General features: G+C 49.9%; 1 protein-coding gene across 2 annotated transcripts in view; it reads left to right on the top strand.

The window, feature by feature from the left end:
• Positions 1-15563, top strand: part of LOC119953952 (platelet-activating factor acetylhydrolase IB subunit alpha2-like) — a 32231-nt gene that overhangs the window by 3174 nt on the left and 13494 nt on the right. For both annotated transcript variants that reach the window (XM_038778666.1, XM_038778667.1), the window contains exons 2-3: positions 4807-5006; positions 13103-13192. In XM_038778666.1, the coding sequence (XP_038634594.1) occupies positions 4926-5006; positions 13103-13192 (171 nt within the window). In that variant the 5' untranslated portion in view covers positions 4807-4925. The remainder of the gene's footprint in view (positions 1-4806; positions 5007-13102; positions 13193-15563) is intronic.

Genomic DNA, 15563 nt, shown 5'->3' with positions numbered 1-15563 from the left:
TGTGCTGTGTGTCTGCCTTCGAGGTGGAGTCTGGGAGCCACGCCTAGCCCATTTCTGGCTGTCCGCCCTTCCTCCTCCCTCGATCTGTGGCAGGGTGACATCTCCGGGGAGCTTTATCATGGTGTAGACCGCCTGTGGGAGGGAGCTGCTTGTACTGACTTGCGAACTATCAACTGTTGCAGAGATAATGCAATGCGCCTGCCCTTCTGATGTAAAGTTGCAGTGATTCTTGTGAGTTATGTGGCCCAAGAATGGGTGTATTGTTCCAACAATAGGTCAACTGTCAAACAAGTGGCAGATAAGAGATTGAGCACCCTGCCGATAACTTTGCAAAAGAAAGTTTCTATTAAGACGGCCTTAAATTCCATGCAGAAAGTCACTAACGCATAAACTATCCACTTCATGGGGTTTAGATGCAGCAACAGCAGAGTTGGTGCTCAGGCCCTAGTGGATGTGAGACATGGGTCGTGGTACAGAACAGTTCAAATTTTGACCTTCTAAACTCGAGCTGCGTCTCTGGATTGCTATACTGTTCCTGGTGGGAAGAACAATTTTAAGCAGTGGGTTTAGGGTTGCTCACGGGCTGGAGACTGCTTGCCGCTATAAATCAGGGACTGGTTGTCCACCTCGAAGGCACGAGATCAAATCTAGCCTGGATTGACAGGCTGAAGGGCCCAATGTGAAATGAAGAGTCTCACTCCAGTCCTGGAGGTGACGCGTCCACAGGACATAACCCATCCCTAATCTGGCAACCCCCTGCCAGAGGCCACACATGGGGAAAGTTACACAGGGGTAGTAAAGGACTCTGTCCTGAGCAGACATGTTATTGGGCAAAGGTAGAACTTTACTCTGTTTCTAACAACGCTGTAGCTGACCTGGTAGTCCAGGTGTCTTAAGATGGGAGTATTTTATTTCCTAACACAAATATCCCAAGTCCTTTTGTAGTCCAGAAACTGCACCAACATAATCATTGTTAAATCTTATTGGAGCAAGTGTGACCAGTCAATGGTGCCAAAACTTTATATAAACTCAGTGCCAACACAGAACATTGTTCTGACTTGCCACAATTGCTACAATAGTCGTTAAAACCTGTAATGGGGTCAGAGATGGGATGTTTTGAATGCAGAAGGTTGTATATTTTTGGTGTTGTACGCTGCATGGCTCAAAGTAAATTTAGAGTTGTTAAAATTGTGGCAGGTATAAATTGGCAGGTAGATTCTCAGTAAATATTTGGTGTGGCTTTTTTTGTAAAAGCTCAAAGACTAATTCACTGCCGGGCACTAGAAGCAAAGGAATCCCTGCGTTAACTGGTGAAGGATTCTGCCGTGATGCCGGCTGTCATTGGCGTATCTCTGAGCCATGGTGTGATCCGCTGTGATGTGTTGTGAATTGTGGGTTTAACTAAGTGCTGGCTGCCGGGTTCCGTGGAGGTGTGGCAGCTTTGCTCGTGCGAATGATGCTACCCTGACCCGACGACCAAGACTTTAAAAGCTTAGCGTCTGTCTACATATTTTTGCTCTGCCTCTGGACCACCGTTCAGTGCTGCAGTGCAGCAGCTAGTTTATTTATAGTCTATTTATAGTCTCTGCCTTCCTTTAACTCTGGTGTGTTGGCTTTTCCACGCAGTGCATTAGGATGGCAGAGAGTACTGGCATTTGACTGGCTGGTAACCTCAGTGTGTGACCAGTCGAGGAGGGACTGAGTGTGGCTTTCTGCTTTATTTTTTCACGACCGGTTTCATCAATTTTCTTTTGTGTCCTTTTTTTTTCTCTCTCTCTCTCCTCCCACTCCAGTCATGTGTTCTCTTCAGTTTTGTTCTCATTCGTTATTTGATCTTCCTCTTCCCCTCACTGCTCTATTATTTTCGGCTTCTTCTTTCTTATTACACCTTGACCTTCTCACGCTAGGAATTTATCGCAGGCTGTGGTAGACCTGACAGGAATCTCTGAGCCTTTGGCTGAGGCCGAATGGCGAATCACCTTGAGCTTCCCTCGGTGTCCTCGTGTTTTCCTTTGACCAGTGATGGGCAAGGAAAAAGAATAATCCCGGGTAGCCTGGCAGCAGGAGTCCCATCACATGGCACCCGGACAGGAACTCCTGCCAAGGTGGACATTTCCAACGATGGCCTTTGGAAAATTCTGTGGCTTTGAATGATGTCGTTTGATAATACGTTTCGCAAAAGGCTCACTGGAGCGTTGCTGAGCCATGTTCGCAGCATGGATAGAAAGCTGGTTCACCAACGGCAGATTGAGGTAGGGCAGTTAGATCTGCTTGGCTGGTGAAGGATTGGAGGTGGGGCAACTCGGGGAGGGTTGTTTGGGGGGTCTTTTTTTCATAAATTAATTTTTTCCAATTAAGGAGCAATTTGGCGTGGCCAGTCCACCTATCCTGCACATCTTTGGGTTGTGGGGGCGAAACCCACGCAAACACGGGGAGAATGTGCAAACTCCACGTGGACAGTGTCCAGAATCGGGATCGAACCTGGTACCTCTGTGCCATGATGCGGAAGTGCTAACCACTACGCCACTTGAATGAAATGAAAATCGCTTATTGTCACGAGTAGGCTTCAATGAAGTTACTGTGAAAAGCCCCTAGTCGCCACATTCCGGCGCCTGTCCGGGGAGGCTGGTACGGGAATCGAACCGTGCTACTGGCCTGCTTGGTGTGCTTTAAATGCCAGTGATTTAGCCGAGTGAGCTAAACCAGCCCCTATTGTGCTGCCCGTCAGTGCTCTTTTCTGAGTATACGAAAGCTGTTTGCTTTCGCCCAGGCACAAATGTGCAATGTGCTGGATGATCCAAGGTTGATCAGGAGAGGGGTAAATTGGTTCAGGAAGAGTGGGATAGGTTAGCAGAGCGGCGGATATTGGAGTTAAGTGTGAAGCAATACATTTTGAAATAAGTAACGGATGTATCCACTCAAATGAAAGTTCAGGTTGAAGTTTATTTTAGCAGCAGCAACTGTTTATTACTTTACAATCTTAACCATTCTTTACTTAGAAGGTAGAAAGACATTTATATATCATCCTTCATGACCGTGGGACATCCCAAAGGAACCTATGGCCTGTATATATATATATATATATATAAAATATATATATATATATATATTTGGAGAATAATTGCTGTTGTACTCTAGGAAAAGCAGGAGCTAATTTGTGCACAGCAAGCTTCCACAAACAGACGGCAATCATGACCAAATAAGCTGCTTCACCGGCGCTGACCAAGGAATAAATATAGGCTCGGTCTCCCGGGACGAGCCCCTCTCCTCTGAGAGGGCAAATTAGACCTCACTTTAATGTCTCTTCTAGAAGACACCACCTCTGACTGTGCAGCGCGTCTTCACTCCCACACTAGAACGTTAGCCTAGAATTTGTGCTCCCGTCCTCCAGAGCGAGACTCGAACCACCACATTCTGAGCTGACCTAAGAGGCAAGAGTGTAAGTCTCCGGTGTGTCGCAGTTCATGGTGGCACTCACTCACTTTAAATAAATCTAGTTCGCCAGACCAGTGATGGGAATCCTGGGGCCACACGGGGCCCACCTGGGATCCGAGTACAGTCCAGGTGACGTTTTGTTGACCGTTGTCCTTGGACAGGGTTACCACATTCTGCTGGTTTACATCTGTGTAGGTTTTTTCCCACCAGTATGACTGAAGTAATCTGCACCGACCACGTTGGTACATGAAGTGAGGTGCGTGCTGATTACGCTCAACATTGACTGTGAGAGCCATGCGCTCCCTCTGCGTTCAAAGTGTAAATATTTATTTTGCTTCTACCATTTTAAATTGATGATAGTTCTATTAACATATAAACGATTAAGCATTTTTTACAAATCATTACAAACATATTCGGTGTATGTAAATGTATTTAATTTTATTCGTGGTTAGCGAACGAGTCCGCTTTTAATCTTGCAGCCCACTGGTTTGATACAGGCCCACTCACCAGTCTGGCGTTTCCCATTGCTGGTCTCAACAAAGCATCTTGATCGACTATTTGACTGATAGGTGTATCACAACCCAGCCCCACGTTCCCCTAACAGGATATCCACCCGTGTGCCTTTTCCAGCCTTGGAAAGATTGGCACTAATTCTTATTAAAAGGAATAATAGGCTGGGACTGCCCACTCGCAGCCACCCAAGAAACCATCAGCTTCCTGCCGGATATAATTGAAAATATCTGTCACGTCCAAAATGGAGTGGCCTCTGCTGAAACTAATCCTACGGAGGTTATTCTTATCATGGGCGTTAGGGTGGAAGTGGGGGGGGGGGGGTTTAATTTGTTCTTTACTGAACATGGTACTGTTCGATGGATTTGATCACTTATTGAAAAACACGTGTTGGACATACGCGGGGCAGGCAGCGTCGGCGGAGACAGAAACCGAGTTAACGTTTCAAGTCGATGACCCTTCCTCGGAATTGGAAGCGGTTCTAGATTCAACGGATGATAATAAACACCCACCAAGACCATTACTGATTGATTGATTTGATTTGATTTATTGTCACATGTACCATTAAAAGGGGGCGGGCCAGGAAAGAATAACAGGGAAGGTCTGTTGGGGTGGAGGGTCGGACTGATCAAATGACAGAATGGATGATGCGAGACAAAATGCAGCAATAAACAAAACATTGGTTCGGAGGAGGTGTAAATGGCAACAGCAGAACCATTGCCAAACTTCTTGGGGCGGGGGGCGGGGGGGGAGGGGGGGGGGGGGGAATGGGAGCAGCAGCTATAATCTAGTTTAACATTGAAGCTGGAAAAGTTGCCTTTGTCATTTATTTGTCGTCTTTCTTTCTGGTCTTCTTTCTAGCCCTGTTTTTAACCGAGGAACGCACAGCACACCGGCTTTGAGTGCTGGTACCACGTCTGAGCCACTGCTCCCTACTTTATTCCTGGTGTTCAGTTCTGGAAGCCGCCTCTGGGGGAACGATGAGCCAAGAGGGTTTTAACTCGGCTGCAGTCCCGCTCTGTGCAGAGGATCTCCAGGGAGACGGCCGATGGAAATCATTGGTAAGAACCCTGGCTGCTCCTGTGAGTCGCTAGTACTCACGCGGAGCAGGGTCAGTTTGCAACACACTAATAGTAACAAGAGTGTCAAATGCTGAGGGCTGCAAGATTTCTCCCACCATTAAATTTACCTCCACCCTACCTCCGACACATACATACACACACTCACCCACATGCACACTCACCCATGCGCACTCACCGACGCGCACACCCCCACGCGTGCGCACCCGTGCATATGCTCACATACATGCATACACATACGCATAAACATATGCATATAGGCACATATTCACGCATATGCGCACACGCACGCATATGCACACGCATGCATATGCACACGCACGCATATGCACACGCACGCATATGCACACGCACGCATATGCGCACACGCATATGCACACGCACGCATATGCGCACACGCATATGCATACGTAGTCACGCACACATACGTAGTCACGCACATGTACGCACGCATGCACGCACACATACGCACGCATGCACGCACACATACGCACGCATGCACGGACACATACGCACGCATGCACACACTCATATGCACACATTCATATGCAAACATACGCACGCACACATATGCGCGCACACATACGCACACATGTACGCACGCACGTATGCACGCACACGTACGCATACGTATGCACGCACATGCATGCATACGTATGCACGCATACGTATGCACGCATACGTACGCAGGCATGCACGCATACGTATGCATGCATATGTACGCACGCATACGTACGCACGCGCACATACGCATGCACGCACGCACACATACGCACGCACGCACACATACGCACGCACGCACACATACGCACGCACACATACGCACGCACGCACACATACGCACGCACACATACGCACGCACGCACACATACGCACGCACACATACATACGCACGCACACATACGCACGCACACATACGCACGCACGCACACATACGCACGCACACACACATACGCACGCACACATACGCACGCACGCACACATACGCACGCACGCACATACGCGCACACAAATACGCACGCACACATACGCACGCACGCATACGAACGCACGCATACGCACGCACGCATACGCACGCATGCACACGTACGCATGCACACATACGCACGCATGCATACGCACACGCACGCACACATACGCACGCACGCACACGCACACATACGCACGCACACATACGCACGCACGCACGCACGCACACATACGCACGCACACATACGCACGCACACATACGCACGCACACATACGCACGCACACATACGCACGCACACATACGCACGCACACATACGCACGCACACATACGCACGCACACATACGCACGCACACATACGCACGCACACATACGCACGCACACATACGCACGCACACATACGCACGCACACATACGCACGCACACATACGCACGCACACATACGCACGCACACATACGCACGCACACATACGCACGCACACATACGCACGCACACATACGCACGCACACATACGCACGCACGCACACATACGCACGCACGCATACGCACACGCACGCATTCACACATACGCACGCACTCATACGCATGCACACATACGCACACAGACATACGCACGCACGCACGCACACACACGCACGCACTCATACGCACGCACTCATACGCATGCACACATACGCACACAGACATACGCACGCACGCACACACACGCACGCACACACACGCACGCACACATACGCACGCACACATACGCACGCACACATACGCACGCACACGCACGCATACATACGCATGCACACATACGCATGCACGGACACATACGCACACATACGCACGCACACGCACGCACACATACGCATGCACACATACGCATGCACGGACACATACGCATGCACGGACACATACGCACGCATACGCACGCACACATATGCACACACACATACGCACGCGCACATACGCATGCACGCACACACATACGCACGCACACATACGCACGCACACATACGCACGCACACATACGCACGCACACATACGCACGCACACATACGCACGCACGCATACGCACGCACGCATACGCACGCACGCACACATACGCACGCACGCACACATACGCACGCACGCACACATACGCACGCACGCACACATACGCACGCACGCACACATACGCTGCACACATTCGCACACGCACACACCCACGGTGAGGTGCTCAGTACCTGCTCACTGCCTCTGCCACATTTGAGATTTGCAAACTAAGCAGTTTTGTGTTTGGATTTTGAGTCCCTGAAATCTTTCCCGAGGACCAACACACTGCAAAACTCTGGCCGTGGGAATGTTTTTAAAAAAATAATATTTTATTAAGGTATTTGAAAATTTTTATAACAGTAACAAAAACAATGTCATCAACATGGTAAAATAAACATTCCCCCCCCACCCCACCCAGTCCAATCATCACATAAAGGCGAGCTTTATTTTCTCAAGACTGAGAAACCCAGCCATGTCACTAACCCAGGTCTCTACACTCGGGGGCTTTGAGTCCCTCCTCATTAATAAGGTCTGTCTCCGAGCTACCAGGGAGGCAAAGGCCAAGACGTCAGCCTCTTTCGCCTCTGAACTCTTCCGACACTCCAAAGATCGCTACCTCCGGACTCGGCCCCACCCGTGTTTTTAGCACCGTGAACATTGCCCTAGCAAAACCCTGCCAAACCCTCTCAGCTTCGGGCCCAAAACATGTGGACATGATTTGCTGGAATTCCCGCACACCTCGCACACCTGTCCTCTACCCCGAAAACTTGCTCATCCTAGCCGCTGTCATGTGTGCCCGGTGGGCTACCTTAAATTGTATCAGGCTAAGCCTGGCACATCAGCCCATAGACCCGCCTCTATCTCTCCTCCTAGCTCGTCCTCCCACTTGCCCTTAAGCTCCTCCACCGGAGTTTCCTCCTCCTCCGAAAGCTCCTGGTAAATATCCGATACCTTCCCCTCTCCCACCCAGGTACTGGAAATTACTCTATCCTGTATCCCCCGTGGCGGCAGCAGCGGAAAGGCCGGCACCTGTTTTCTCAGGAAGTCTCGCACCTGCAAATACCTAAACCCATTCCCTACTGGCAATTTAAATTGATCCTCCAAAGTTTTCAAGCTGGGAAAGCTCCCATCTACAAATAGATTCCCCATCCTTCTAATTCCTGCCCTCTGCCAACTCCGGAACCCTCCATCTAGCCTACACGGTACAAACCTGTGGTTGTTATAAAACGGGGTCCAAATCAATGCTCCCTCCACTCTCTTATATCTCCTGCACTGCCCCCAGATTCTCAGAGCTGCCACCACCACCGGACATGTGGAGTATCAGGCCAGCGAGAATGGCAGAGGTGCCAATGCTCCCAGACTGGTGTTTTTACATGACGCCGCCTCCATCCGCACCTATGCCTCCCCCTCCCCCACTACCCACTTCCTAATCATGGCTATGTTAGCCGCCCAGTAGTAATTGCAGAAGTTTGGCAAAGCCAACCTACCCTCCCCCCGACTGCGCCCCAGCAACACCACCTTCACTCATGGGGTTTTACTCGCCCACACAAAGCCCGAAATAACCTTATTCACCCGCTTGATAAAGGCCTTTGGGATGAAGATGGGGAGGTGCTGAAAGACAAACAGAAATCTGGGGAGGACCGTCATTTTCATGGTCTGTACCCTCCCCGCCAGTGATAGCGGGAGCATGTCCCATCTCTTAAAGTCCGCTTCCATTTGTTCTACCAACCGGGATAGGTTTAACTTGTGCAGTGCCTCCCATTCCCGGGCCACCTGGATTCCCAGATATCGAAAGCTCTTCCCTATCATTCTAAGCGGCAGTTCTCCCAGTCTCTTCTCCTGTCCTCTTGCCTGAATCGCAAACATCTCGCTTTTCCCCATGTTCAATTTATCATTTATACCATGAGAATTGCCAAATCCCCCCCCCCCCCCCCCCCCCCCCCCCCCCCCCCCCCCCCCCCCCCCCCCCCCCCCCCCCCCCCCCGAAACAGCCCTTTCCAGTTCCTAGAGGCTCCAAACGCCATGGCCAATGGCTCTATGGCCAGCGCAAACAGTAACGGGGAGAGGGGGGAGGGGCACCCTTGCCTCGTCCCTCAGTGTAGTTCAAAATACCCCAACCTCAGCAGGTTCGTTCGCACACTCGCTACTGGTGCCTGATAGAGCAACCACACCCAGTCAATAAAGCCCTTGCCAAACCCAAACCTTCCCAGCGCCTCCCACAGATAATTCCACTCCACCCGATCAAAAGCCTTCTCCGCATCCATCGCTATCACCACCTCCACCTCCTCTCCTTCTGAAGGCATCATAACATTTAGAAGCCTTCGAACATTGGCCTTGAGTTGCCTGCCCTTAACAAATCCCGTCTGGTCTTCCCCTATCACCCCCGGGACACAGTCCTCTATCCTTGTGGCCAGTACCTTAGCCAGCAGTTTGGCATCCACATTTAGTAGAGAAATTGGCCTGTATGACCCGCATTGCTCTGGATCCTTCTCCCGTTTCAAGATCAATGAAATCGAGGCCTGCGACATTGTTGGGGGGAGGACTCACTTCTCTCTTGCTTCATTAAATATCCTCACCATCAGTGGGCTCAATATCTCTGAAAACATCTTGTAAAATTCTACCGGGTAGCCGTCAGGCACCAAGGCCTTGCCCGACTGCATGCCCTCCAGCCTCTTGATTATTTCCTCAATTTCAATTGGGGCTCCCAGCCCATCCACCAGGTCCTCCTCCACCCTCGGGAACATCAACTGATCCAGAAATTGCCTCATCCCCTCCACCCCAGTCGGGGGTTCCGACTCATATAATTTACCATAAAAGTTCTTAAACACCTAGTTCACCCCTGCTGGGTCCACGACAGTATTACCGCCTCTACTCTTTACTTTACCTATCTCCCTGGCCGCCTCTTTTTCTGAGCTGGTGCGCCAACATTTTGCTTGCCTTTTCCCCGTACTCATAGATCGCCCCCCTTTCCTTCCTCAACTGAACCACTGCTTTCCCTGTGGTCAACAGCCCAAACTCCATCTGTAACCTCCGCTGCTCCCTCAGTAGCCCCGCGTCCGGGGCCTCCGAGTATCTCCTGTCCACCTGGAGTATCTCCTCCACTAATCTATCCCTCTCAGCCCGTTCCACCTTTTCCTGTGGGCCTGTATCGAGATTAATTCCCCTCTGACTACTGCCTTCAAAGCTTCCCAGACCGTTGCTCCCCGTATCATTTATTTCCAGGTAGTTCTGGATGGACTTGTTAACCCGCCCACAGATCACCTCGTCCGCTAGAAATCCCACATCCAGTCTCCACAGTGGCGTTGCCCTCTCTCCACATTAACCCGTAGATCCTCGCAGTGCGGGGCATGATCCGACACTGCAATTGCCGAGTACTCAGTATCCACCACCTTCGGTATTAGCGCCCTGCTCAGAACAAAAAAGTCGATGCGAGAGTATACCTTGTGAGCATGTGAAAAAAAGGAAATCTTCGCCCTCGGACGTGCAAACCTCCATGGGTCTACTCCTCCCATCTGTTCCATAAAACCCTTCAATTCCTTTGCCACAGCCGGCCTCCTCCCTGTCCTGGATTTTGACCAGTCCAATTCCGGATCAATAACATGTTATGAAGTCACCTCCCATGGTCAAGTTATGTGACTCTAAGTCTGGGATCTTACCTAATACCCTCCTCATAAATTCCACGTTGTCCCAATTCGGAGCATATATGTTCAAAAGTACCACTCTCACCTCCTCCAGCTTCCCACTCACCATTATGTACCTACCCCCCTTGTCTGACACTATTCTCCCTGCCTCGAATGCCACTCTTATGCTGATCAAGACGGCACTCCCCAGTCTTTGAATCCAGTCCTGAGTGGAACACTTGGCTAACCCAGCCCTTCCTCAATCTCGTCTGGTCTGTAACCTTTAGGTGTGTCTCTTGTAGCATTGCCATGTCCGCCTTCAGTTCCCTCAAATGCGCGAGCACGCGAGCCCTCTTGACCGGCCCATTCAGTTCTCTCACTTTCCATGTGATCAGCCTAGATGGTGGGCTTCCAACCCCTGCCCCCTCCCTGCCGATTAGCCATCACCCTTTTTAGGCCAGCCCCGAGCTTGCGCCCTCCGCTTCCTCGAGTCCCCATTTGGGCTGTCGCCATTCCCAACCTCCCATTTGTCCCCTAGTAACAGTTCCTCCCCTATCGGCAAAGCAGCACCCTCTCCCAGCAACAGCACTAAAAACCCAATTCCCCCAAGTCAAGTTCCAGCGTAACACCTGTCCACCCCCCACTGTGCTTCTGAGAGTCAGCTGACCCATGCTGACTCGATAGCTCCCGCCCCTGGCACCAAACAGTCTGTCTCCCTATTGTGCTCTCCTCTTCCCCCCCCCCCCCCACACACACACACACACATGAATAAACATTTTAGAAGCTTCACATTCCCCAGTAAACAAACAACAGAAAAAAAACAGTGAAGAAACAATCACTTTAGAAAAATAATCACCCAAGAAGCAGAACTAAATTCAAAGCCCATCTCCCCCCCCCCCCCCCCAAAACAAGGTCCCTACAAGACATATCAACCTTTAACCATCCACACAGACTATTATTTGATGTGGGAATGTTTAAGATAAAGTAATTTGTATATTTATTGTGAAAAGCCAAAGATGTAGGTGCAGCCGGTTGAGCTTCAATGTCTGTTAAGCACTTTGGAACATCCTGAGGATGTGAACGGCGCTATATAAATCCAATTTCTTTCTGAATTGGGGTCATTCTCGAGGCGGAAATGAATTTCTGCTGCAATTCTGAGTTTATGACTCAGCCCAGGCGTGTGTGTGTGTGTGTGTGTGTGTGTGTGTGTGCGCGCGCCTGCCCGCAAAACTATAGCATCCTCCTATAGTGACACAGCACCACCTCCGCCATTTCGGATATGATGTGTAACCCACCTGCAGTGGTTATCGCAGGAAGTCACATTATACCTTCACCTTTGATGACAGAGGGTTCAAGGAGAAATGGATGAGCCTTGCCTCGATTCATGCTTCTTTGGGTATAAATGTGGTGTAAAGCTTCCTTTTGATGTCGATTATAATACAGGTTTGTAAGGAGGTCGTGTTGTAGGAGTTTGAGAAACTATTCTGAAAACTATAGACTCTTAACTGTGCAAAATAATACCCCTCCTTGAATAACTTGAGTTGCATCAACTCTGTCATGTCGGAGTATATATTTAGCTTACATGTAACATCTTTATCCGTCCCACCAATTATTCCTTCTCTGTTCTCGCCTTAATGCATTATATTTTGCTGTAGCCATTTATCTCACCACCCATTGTCTATCCTAAAAAGGGGCTGGTTTAGCACAGGACTAAATCGCTGGCTTGGAAATCGCTGGCTTAGGGCCTCACGGTAGCATGGTGGTTAGCATCAATGCTTCACAGCTCCAGGGTCCCAGGTTCGATTCCCGGCTGGGTCACTGTCTGTGTGGAGTCTGCACGTCCTCCCCGTGTGTGCGTGGGTTTCCTCCGGGTGCTCCGGTTTCCTCCCACAGTCCAAAGATGTGCGGGTTAGGTGGATTGGCCATGCTAAATTGCCCGTAGTGTAAGGTTAATGGGGGGATTGTTGAGTTACGGGTATACGGGTTACGTGGGTTTGAGTAGGGTGATCATTGCTCGGCACAACATCGAGGGCCGAAGGGCCTGTTCTGTGCTGTACTGTTCTATGTTCTAAAGCAGACCAAGGCAGGCCAGCAGCACGGTTCAATTCCCGTACCCAGCCTCCCCGAACAGGTGCCGGAATGTGGCGACTAGGGGCTTTTCACAGTAACTTCATTTGAAGCCTACTTGTGACAATAAGCCATTTTCATTTCATTTCAAAACATTGGATTGGTCACGGGAGCAGCAAGAGGCTGCAATAGGGAGGGTGAGATCTGACAGGAGAAAGGGACGCCTTTTGCTTCAACCTGTGTCTGCAGTTAATTTGATTTGGCCTTTCGCTGACTTGTTGACTTTTTGAGGAAATAAATGCAGGCAGCGGCCCCACAGTGCTCCGTGCCTTTACCTGAAAGTGTGTCGATGCTGTATTGAGTAGAACGGTGCGGGCTTCAATGAGATTTTTCCTCTTGCAGCACAGTCGATTTGTCCTGGACTGCAAGGACAAAGAGCCGGATGTCCTTTTTGTCGGCGACTCCATGGTGCAACTTCTGCAGCAGTATGAGGTGGGTGAGCTCCTGATTATCCTCTACCCGTTAAATGGCCACGATGCCGCTATCTTTCATTTCATTATTGGGACGTGGCGATGGAGTGACGCGCCACTCCACAGGGCAGTTAAGAGCCACCCGCGTTGTTCTGGGACCGGGGGTCACTCCTGTGTATGGACGGCAGAACGTTCCCGAAAGGACATTGGTGACCCAGTTGGGTTTTTCGTAGGCTCAGAGAATCCCTACAGTACAGGAAGAGACCATTCGGCCCATCGGGTCTGCACCGACCCTCTGAAAGACCACCCTACCTAGGCCCAATCCCCCGCCCTGTAGCCCCCACCCTAAGGGGCAATTCGGCATGGCCAATCCAGCTAACCTGCATATCTTTGGTCTGTGGGAGGAACCTGGAGGAAACCCACGGGGTGGGGGGGAGAAAGTGCAAACTCCACACAGTCACCAGAGGTAGGAATCAAACCCGGGTCCCTGACGTTGTGAGGCAGCAGTGCTAACTACTGCGCCATCGTGCCGCCCTGGCAATTATGCCAATTGTGCAGCTTCATGGGCATTCTTACTGGGGAAAAACTCCTTTATTTCCAAGTTTTTTTTTGTTTTTAAACAATTCAAATTCTCAAATTGCCGTGTTGGGGGATTGCAATTGAATCCTCCTGGATAATTAGTCCCGCCCTCTGAATTACCGATCCAGTAACGTAACCACTTATTGATACACACCCGTATCTACAACTGTCCATTACGATCCTGGTCAAGTATAAACTGGACTAACGAATAGAGTTCATTGCCAATCCTTGTACAAGTCTTACTGCACACAGTGGCCATCACGACCTGAATTCCACGTGCTGTTCAAAACTTTGAAGGTTGAGTCGTCAAGACTCGGGAATATTCGCTCTGTTCTCTCCGCACAGATGCTGTCAGTCCTGCTGAGATTTTCCAGCATTTTCTGGGGTTTCTTTTTTGCTGGTCAAAACTAGTGTTCAAGTCGTCATTTGATGGTGCGGAGCTCGAATGTTGCATTGAATATTGCAAGAAACAGGCTGCCAAAGCTTTTCGTCCTGCACCCATCAGGACAGAATCCCAAGAATACCAAATCTCAAAAGGAACAACAATTCATACTGGAAGCGAAATAGGTGCTGATTGGTTGGCAAGTGGACTCTGGCAACAGCAGCCGTAGCAACCCATCGACACCCTTTCCATGTGCAATATAAATGGTTGTTCCCTTTGAAATTTGGCGTGTGATTGTCCTGATGGGTGTAAGATGAAAGGTTTTGACAGCGTGTCTCCTTTCTCAGCAATGCTGCAATTATCGTCACTGTTCATTCTATCCACTTCTATCTCCCTCGTGCTGTCCAGCTGTCTCACAGGCAAGTTGTTGGAGTGAGAGACCTAGGGTTAGAACCCTGTTCTTTAATTCCTGAACTAAAAATCCAACCCCAATTAATCACCTGAAAGTCTCATTTCTTTAACAGTTCCGAGTGCCTTGAGTTTGGGCATTCTTAAACTATTTTCTACCACACCATTAAAAGCTGCCAATTGTTTGGCACTGGGTTGATAGAGTAACTCTGGGAAATAAAGTACCACATGGTTTCAGGAGCAATATGCTCTGACCTTGGGGGTTAAGACTTCAGAATGTCATGTTATTGGACGATGCACCTGAACAGGACGTATTCACTGTGGATGCCAGGTACAATGAAAAGTGTGGTCCTTTCTCCGAGCAATGACGGGTAGCACGGTGACACAGTGGGTAGCACTGTTGCTTCACAGCTCCAGCGTCCCAGGTTCGAGTCCCGGCTTGGGTCACTGTCTGTGCGGAGTCTGCACGTTCTCCCCGTGTCTGCGTGGGTTTCCTCCGGGTGCTCCGGTTTCCTCCCAAAGTCCAAAGATGTGCAGGTTAGGTAGATTGGCCATGCTAAATTGTCCTTAGTGTCCAATGGGGTGAGGTTACTGAGTTACGGGGATAGGGTGGAGGTGTGGGCTTGGGTGGGGTGCTCTTTCCAAGGGCCGGTGCTGACTCAATGGGCCGAATGGTCTCCTTCTGCACTGTAAATTCTATGGTTCATAGAAGTAGGCCTGGCTCCTTCTGTCAATCAAAAATGCTTCTAACTCAGCCTTTAATATATTTAATGACTCGGCATCCACTACTTTCTTGGAAAGAGATTTCCAACCCTAATGATCCTCTGAGAGAAGAAATTCATCCTCATCTCTGTCTTTGAATCATAGAATTTACAGTGCAGAAGGAGGCCATTCGGCCCATCGAGCCTGCACCGGCCCTTGGAAAGAGCACCCTACTTAAGCCCACACCTCCACCCTATACCCATATCCCCACCTATTCTTATTTGGACACTTTTTTTTTTTTTTTTTTATAAATTTAGAGTAC

Source organism: Scyliorhinus canicula, chromosome 19, assembly GCF_902713615.1.
Source record: "Scyliorhinus canicula chromosome 19, sScyCan1.1, whole genome shotgun sequence".
Taxonomy (NCBI): domain Eukaryota; kingdom Metazoa; phylum Chordata; class Chondrichthyes; order Carcharhiniformes; family Scyliorhinidae; genus Scyliorhinus; species Scyliorhinus canicula.
The sequence above is the reverse complement of the archived record's forward strand: the minus strand, read 5'-3'. Positions and strand labels throughout refer to the sequence as shown.